This window comes from Myotis davidii, unplaced genomic scaffold, assembly GCF_000327345.1.
Source record: "Myotis davidii unplaced genomic scaffold, ASM32734v1 scaffold96, whole genome shotgun sequence".
Classification (NCBI taxonomy): domain Eukaryota; kingdom Metazoa; phylum Chordata; class Mammalia; order Chiroptera; family Vespertilionidae; genus Myotis; species Myotis davidii.
In genome coordinates, this window is record NW_006289416.1 from 6,713,197 (window position 1) to 6,721,433 (window position 8,237).

The 8,237-nt window shown below is 56.1% G+C and overlaps 1 protein-coding gene across 9 annotated transcripts in view; it reads right to left on the minus strand.

The window, feature by feature from the left end:
• NFATC1 (nuclear factor of activated T-cells, cytoplasmic, calcineurin-dependent 1) overlaps positions 1-8,237 on the minus strand; it is a 65,391-nt gene that overhangs the window by 8,374 nt on the left and 48,780 nt on the right. Inside the window, exons 7-9 of one of the 9 annotated variants that reach the window (XM_015562743.1) lie at positions 6,374-6,506; positions 4,816-4,923; positions 3,647-3,843 (exon numbers count right to left, since the gene is read on the minus strand). In XM_015562743.1, coding sequence (XP_015418229.1) covers positions 3,738-3,843; positions 4,816-4,923; positions 6,374-6,506 — 347 coding nt within the window. In that variant the 3' untranslated portion in view covers positions 3,647-3,737. Of the gene's footprint in view, positions 1-3,632; positions 3,844-4,345; positions 4,927-6,187; positions 6,507-8,237 lie in introns of those variants that run through there. The other 8 variants (XM_015562742.1, XM_015562745.1, XM_015562744.1 and 5 more) reach the window with 8 other exon arrangements.

The following is an 8,237-nucleotide window of genomic DNA, read 5'->3' on the forward strand; positions in this document are numbered from 1 at the left end:
CCTGCAGGGAAAGACAGGCTTCCTGAGCCAGGCGGGTGGACGGCTTCCCGTCCCCCCCAGCCCCCCGCCCCTGGCCCAGATCCCCATCACACACTGAGCAACACAGTCACCCCCAGACCTGGCCTTGTCCTCACTCCTTTTTGGCCTGTGAGCTCCCGCCCCTGTCCTGCCGGCCCCAGCTGGGGAAACAGCGGGTGTGGACATTCACCCCCAGGTCAGGCCCTGTGGACCCGCATCTGACGTTATGGAACAACTCTCAGAACCGTGGGCCTCCTGGCAGCATGTCTGTCCTGTGGCGGTGCCAGGCCCTCAGCCACAGGGGACACACCCCTCCCAGGGCAACACCTGGGCACCTCTATTCCATCAGGTTTAAAATGTGGAGAGAGATTAGGACACTGGTCCCTCCTTTTCTGGCTGGAATAGCACGAGAGCCAGTAAAAACAGGAATTTAATAAGAACAGTCACTGGTTCTATGAGCCTTTAATGAGATGTGACGTCAAAGCCGGTGCACAAAGCTGGGGGCTGGCTCTGCTCCCAATACCAACTCGCTCCCATGGGAGGAAGGTTCCAGAATGCTATGGGACCAGCTATGCTGCAGACCACAGTGGCCTGCCTGCTGAGTGTCCTGGGTCTCGGGGCCCTGCAGGGAGCGGCTACTGGGACGGGGTCTTCTCCTTCCCATCCCCTCCGGCCACCCACCTGTCCCTCCTCAGCTTCATCTGCCTTTAGGAGGAAGTTCCCAGGATGCACAGCATGGGTCAGGAATGTCGGCATGATCTGCTTTATCTGAAAGCCCGCAGGTGTTCTGTGATGAGGCACCGGCCTGGGAGCCAGCGTGGACCCTGGCTGAGCCCCACCTTGTACCTCCTGCTCCTGTCAGAGATGAGAACAGTCCCCGGCAGAGGGGGCACGGGCAGCCTTTCTGAAGGTTAATGCAGGGCCCTGCAGGCCTGGAGAGGACTGGCCGTGGGGTCAGACATGCACGCCCCACAGAGGGCCACTTGCTTAAGTGAGGAGGGGTGTGTCTGGGGCCAACGGCTCCAGCTCCCAGGGGCTCATTTCTTTGTTATAAAATGAGGGACATTTATGAGTTGAGGCCCAGGCAGGGTCCACGCTATGAGTTGACGTTATGGAACAACTCTCAGAACCGTGGGCCTCCTGGCAGCATGTCTGTCCTGTGGCGGTGCCAGGCCCTCAGCCACAGGGGACACACCCCTCCCAGGGCAACACCTGGGCACCTCTATTCCATCCCAGGGTGAGGGGCAGGGGCTCTGGGTAGGAGACGAGAGGCCCAGGGCTCAGGTCCAGCCAGCACACCTCACAGAAGCCAGTGGCCACCGGAAGTCAGTGTTAGGATGTTTACCACGTACACAACGCTAAGTACTTTGGGGTTAAACTTTAATGCAATGAACTTGGGGGGAAATGAGCCAAAACGTTTGGTGGACTTGGAGCTCACTGTGCGGTTGAGGCTGCTGGGCGGAGGGAAGGCTGCGTGTCCAGGTCCATCTACACGCTCCAGCTGCCCTGAGAGCTGGGGCGGGGCGGCGGGCATCAGACCAAGGGGGCTGGAGGTGGGTCCTCACATGGTCAGCCACAACTCTGGCATCTGCAGAGACCTGTCTGCCACTCAGGCCCTGCTCTGGCCGCGGTGGGGTAATCCACGTGGCACCTGGCTCGGTTCCCGCGGCCACTCCCCTCTTCTCACTCTACTCCGACGTCTGAACTGAGTAATGCAAACAAGACATCTACTCCCTCCTCTCTCTCCCTCTGGAGGTGGAGATGTGTTTTCAATCAGGGCATCCTCGGAGCAGGATGACCGACTTAACCGGGGTCCCTCTAGCGACGAGAGGATGGTGGAGGGTCCCCCTCTCGGTGGAGGTCCTTCTCCAGCTCCAAACCCCCTCCCGCAGGCAGGGCCATCCGGGCACCTCTGTCCCTGGTCGGCGGTCGCTCTCAGGGGTTCTCCCACAGTCCCGAGCGGTCCTGTTGGGGATAAACAGCTGCATCGTCATCACCACGTGGCCTCCGTCCGGGACTGTGTCTGTGAAGGACAAGCAGGTTCCCAGCCGGGGAGTCCTGGCCACCGGGACCCGACAAAGGGAAGCTCCAGGCCCCTCACCCGCAGGGCCCGGCCCTATCATCAACTCCCTAAGACCCCAAAAATGTGTCATGATTTATTTTTCTCATTTTTTGAAATTCTGAGGTCCCAATTTGGAATTCTTTTTATCCTGTGAGCTCCCGCCCCTGTCCTGCTGTTCCCAACTGGGGAAACAGCAGTGTGGACCTCTACCCACAGGTAGGCCCTGGGGCCCACATCTGACGTTGTGGAACAACTCTCAGAACTGAGGGGCCTCTGGGCAGCATCTGTCCTGTGGCGGTGCCAGGGCCTCAGCCACAGGGCACGGCTGGGTGGAAGGAGCAGCTTCCTTTCAGAGGTGGCGTTGGTGCCGTTCAATAGAAGCAAGCACCTTGAGGAAGCTCCCGCTGTGTGTGAGCACGCGCAGCTTTTCTAGAATCCCACCAAGTGTACTGCTCTGCCCTGCGTGCTGCCCCCCGGGCGGCCGGGGTGAGTGCAGAGCTCTCCTAGGAGCTGTGCCTCTGTTCACGGCCCTGCCTTTACCTGGAAGCTTTTCCCCACTAAACACTCAGCCCCCAGAGAGGTTCAGGGAGCCGACCACTCTGAGCCCACGCAGACCAGCAGCCAGACGACCCACCTGACCGTGGCCTCTGCATTCGGCCGTGACAGGGTAGGGGTGGGAGTGGGCGTCACCCCTGGGAGCTGATGGCTGGAGGTTTATCTGCTGTCATCAAAGGTAACGTCAGAGCTGAGACACGAGGTGGGGAAGGCAACAAGAGGATGAACAGGTGTGGGTCCTTCCCAGGCCGCTGCCTCTGCCCGGCCACCAACACTGTCCACCTTCACGTCCAACACCGGAAAGGCCTGGCGGCCTGCATGGAGGAGGCGCAGCCTGCCCTGGGGGCTCTGTGAGAGCAGTGCCTTCCCCAGGTCCCTGTCGCAGTGCCAACAGCAGGAAAGCTCCACCATCCCCTTACTTCCACCCAATTTCAAAGGAAAACCTAAGATGAGGTTTGACCTTACATATTTGCACATGAAGATGAATTTCAGGGGTGGGATTTAAATGGGTTTATGTCCATCGTCTTGTATGTTTCAACAGCACATTTCATGAGCTTGAAGGGAATCTGCCTGTCTCCATTAGCAAACAGCAACCTGAGGCCGTTTCTGCCATGGTCAGGTGGACAAGACCCCCAAACCTGGAGGAGGACGTTACAGCCTCACCACTGAGGTCTGAGAGAGAGGGACACAAACCAGAGTACCGTAACAGCAGGCGAACCTCTCCTGATGAATGCCATGCCCTATACCACCCCCACCCCCCACACCAGAGCCCAACGGGGCAGTGTGTCTTCGGAACTCAGGGTGGCAATCGGTCTCAGTGATGGGGGTACTGGGTGGAGACGCTCTAAGTGACCTCCGGGGGGGCAAGGCACAAGGGCAGGCACCTGGTCCCGTGCCTACTCCCACCTGCTTAGTGGGGTGAGTTCACTCAATTCCAAAGCTAAGGAGGCGGCAATGCACGGCGAGGAAAACACCAGAACAAAACTGCTGCTGGAGCTCTAGTGTATCATTTGTTCATTTATTTATCTTAAACGCCACACAAGGACAGCCCACAGTCAGGCACGGAGTCAGATGCAGGTGGAGGTCCCTGCTCTCGGGGAGCTCACAGGCTAGGACGTGTTGAGCGGTCACAACCCCACAGGGCTTGGTGGACCCAGCCCAGGAAGGCAGGGAAGGCTGGGGCGCTCCCAGGGCAGCATGGGCACCTGCAGTTTCATAGATAAGGAGTAAATTTCAGAGGCAAGTGGTGAAAGGAGATGAGGGCCTGAGGAAAATAGGGCTCCCACCACCAGAAAGGCTTGGGAAGTCCAGGCCTTAGGGAGCCTCATGGACCCTGCTAATGGGATGGACCAGGGCTCTGTAGGTGAAGCTGGGGCACCAGCCAGAGGGAGAGGGGTCCAGGTGAGATGTCATTGAAAGCATGGTGATGAAGGTGCTGGAGGACCTGGGGCAGACCTAGAGCGTGGTGATGGAGGACCCGGGGCAGACCTAGAGCGTGGTGATGGAGGATCCGGGGCAGACCTAGAGGGTGGTGATGGGGGACCTGGGGCAGACCTAGAGCATGGTGATGGAGGACCGGGGGCAGAGCTAGAGCGTGGTGATGGAGGACCCAGGGCAGACGTAGAGCGTGGTGATGGAGGACCTGGGGCAGACGTAGAGTGGTGATGGAGGACCCGGGGCAGATGTACAGCGTGGTGATGGAGGACCTGGGGCAGACGTAGAGTGGTGATGGAGGACCCGGGGCAGATGTACAGCGTGGTGATGGAGGACCGGGGGCAGAGCTAGAGCGTGGTGATGGAGGACCGGGGGCAGAGCTAGAGCGTGGTGATGGAGGACCGGGGGCAGAGCTAGAGCGTGGTGATGGAGGACCTGGGGCAGACCTAGAGCGTGGTGATGGAGGACCAGGGGCAGACCTAGAGCATGGTAATGGAGGACCAGGGGCAGACCTAGAGCGTGGTGATGGAGGACCGGGGGCAGACCTAGAGCGTGGTGATGGAGGACCCGGGGCAGATGTAGAGGGTGGGGTCATGGTTATTGGAGCAGAGGGCAGCTCGAGCTCTGTGGGGGTGAGACTGTAGCACTGAATGGCTGTGCAGGTGGGTGACCCTGGATGGCACATGGACAGCCCAGCATCATCCTGGGATCCCAGTTATGTGTCCTTGGAGGCCTCGGTCTCCAAGGAAGAGGGTGTGTATGTCACACACAGGCTCCTTCCCCTCTGACACGGGTCGTGTGTAACCCTCGGCACTTGTGAACTTGGAACAGGGACTGCATAGCTATTTTCTGAACTGCTTTACAAAGAAAATTTTCTTTATAAGGCCTAGGTTTTCTTTAAAACATTCAATATCTGGTCAATTGTGCTTGAAGTTTAATTAGAACATAATCATTACATTTTCAAAAAAAAAAAAAAGACTAAATGTTTTCTTTTTAAGCGCTATTGTACCTTATTCCATTGCGGACAGGGTTCATGGCCCACGTGCGATACAGATCACAAAGCCCCGCAGCCACGCGATCGGGAACAACCCTCTCCTGGAACCCGCTCCACGAGCTGCTGACAGCCACACCCCTGCTCCGTGCACGCACTCTCGATATGGCAATTTTACAACAAAACCTTACTTTTCACACCTTCAAAAGCATGGCTAGTATTTGTCTCAAGGTCAGCTCATTCCAACTGTTTGGTATCAACACCGAAGTGCGAGAGCTTTCCATGATCTGTCTATGTAAGTGGCGTTTTACATTCAGAGAGAACAGAAACCTTCAAAAAAGTCTCCCTTCACTGAGATAACGACATGGCTGCTCTTGCCATTAGTTTTCGGAGTACAATTTCCCTCTTCACTCGTGTGTTTTTAGAACAAAGTATTAAAAGACTGTTTGCATAGCTGGGCTTCCACGAAACACACACCCAGGACAACACGGCCATCCTGTGCCCACCGGCCCTGGCTGCCCAGTGACGGGCCCAGCGCGCTGGGCGTGGGCTCTGTGCGCACACACCCTCACTTTCTACAAGTGCAGGGGGTGGAAACGCAAACGATGCTATTTTCTTTAATAACGGACCCTGAAAAATGGACAAGTGAACTGATTTTTCAAAAAGCGGTAAGAAGCCATCCTCAACGTGTGCGGACGGACCAGCTGAACGAGAGAATACCGTGTGGCCGAGTGAAAGGTAAAAGGCCTCATGGTCACAGGACGTTGCAATTATTCAAGGAACAAAGTCATGTGGGTTTTAGCACGAGTACAAAAACATCAATGTTACTTAATGACCACATCAGGCAGCAGCCTTTAGGCTTAATAGCAAGGGTTTATTTCTAAAGGCACCTGCAAAATAATTACAGCTGTTTGCTCCCCACCGTGCACAGCTATAGAATTTAAACGCACACGAGCCCACTCAGCTCTGAGTGCAGGAGGGACGCACCTTCTCTCCCCACAACCCCCCGCCCCCGGCCCCGGCTGTTACATACCTGCAAACAGCCCGCAAAATGATCAGCAAGTACCCCAATACGCGCCTCCCCCGATACCCCCCGCAACAGTAATAAAGGAAAATACACCAGAAGGTTCGCTATGTTTTTTTTTTTTTAAAGAATTGGCAACATGGTCTTGCTAACAGGATAGTAACACAGCTTATAGGTACAAGGCGACCGTGTTGTTTTGCAGCGACAGCAGCTCATCGTTTCTGCGTCTTTTAGAAAAAGCACCCCACCGGTTCGTTCGCAGCACGTAAGGTTAGAAAGATAGCGTTACCATTGGCAGGCAGGTAGGTGAAGGGCTGGTACTGGCTTCGCTTCCTCTTCCCGTTGCAGACGTAGAAGCTGACTTGGACGGGGCTGGTGATTCTCTGATTGCGAAACGGCGGTATCTCGACCACCAGCGCGTTCTAGTGCGAGAGGGCAGACAGGAGGGGCGGTTAGCACTCTCCCACGCAGGGGCTCTGCACGAGAGGGTTCGTCCGCGTGGAGAGCAGCTCCCACTGCGGGGCTGCCCGAAGAAGCCACCCGCAGAGAGCCTGCACGTGAGCGGGCACACGCGTGTGCGTCCCGGCCTGCCGGTCCCAGGTGGGCTCGCAGGGAAGAGGGTCCTTGATGTCCTGCACACCCAGAGCTGAGAGGTGGTCTGAGGTGGCGTGTGCAGGGGATGCAGACTGGGGGCTTCACCTAAGATGCCACCGACTTGGCGCAGGAGAGAGGCCAGTGCAGATGCTGAGAGGGGACCAGCCACACGGCCGCTGACCCCAATCGCTTCCGTCTGCCCTACAGCAAAGGGTCAGTGACCTTTGAAAATGAGAACGAGCCTCCCTTGCACTGACCCCTGGATGGAGCCAGGAGCACCTGTCCGGGCAACTGGCAATGACGACCCAGGGCAGGTGCATCCTGGAGATGTGTCTCTGGGGACAGGGCCTGTGAGGACAAGGCCCAAAGCCCCTCACCAACACCCAGGCTCCCTCAAACTGAAGAAGATGGAGAGCTGGGCGCCTGGCAGAGTCAGGAGGTGGAGCCCGAGATGGAACAGGGCGGTTCATGTGGCTGCTGTTACCTTCCTGTGTGTTAAAAATCAGCAACCGTCTAGCACAGCCGTGGGCAAACTACGGCCCGCGGGCCGGATTCGGCCCGTTTGAAATGAATAAAACTATTGAAAAAAAAGACCTTACCCTTTTATGTAATGATGTTTACTTTGAATTTATATTAGTTCGCACAAACACTCCATCCATGCTTTTGTTCTGGCCCTCCGGTCCAGTTTAAGAACCCATTGTGGCCCTCAAGTCAAAAAGTTTGCCCACCCCTGATCTAGCATCATGCTCTTTTGAGTACAGCTATAAAAGCAAGTTGCAGTGAGGCAGCGGGGCACTGGGGAGAGAGAGACGGCGGGGTCGGTACACCTGCACCCCGGCCACCTGTGTGCTCCCACGGCTGTCCCTGTGCGGCTGTCAGCAGGTCAGCAAAACGTGCTCTGTGCGCCACGTGCTGCGCAGGAGGAGGGGGAGCTGCACTGGATTTCGGGGAGTGGGGTAGGGGAACGTTTCACATCCCAAAAGTTCCACCATATTTTTGGTCATACGATTTCAGTTAACAAGCAGGAAAAATGTACAAGAAAAATCCATTGTATAATTTTTTTTTGTTAAACTAGTTATAGCTCGTTCCCCAGATTAATAGCAAAATTGACTGAATTATGTTAGTAATGAAATCTTAAGAATGTTAACACAGAAAACTGAAGAGAACTTCAGGCCAAGCCTTCTCCTTTTACAGGTAGAGAAACTGAGGCACCGAAGCCAGCTGCGGAGGGCACATGGATGGCAGGGCCGGGGAGGGGTCCCCTGGGACCACGCTGGCTCTGGGCCACATGCTTTTGTTGTTTTAATAACTTCATGTCATTCAGAAGAAGCAACAAGCACACCGTCTCCTTCTGCCTCAGCCTGCCGACCCTTACCTGCCGGGAGCCGGTCCATCCTTGCTGTTTCAAGGGACCTGGCATATATGGCATACTGTTCTTAATATGTTTGCTCACCTTCTTGGCACTATGTGTTTTAACCAAGGTCACCTCTCTGAGAAAGGTTGTTTCCCCAGGTAGGGATTTTCCCCTGAAGTTAGGGAGGGAATAAAACCTCTTAACT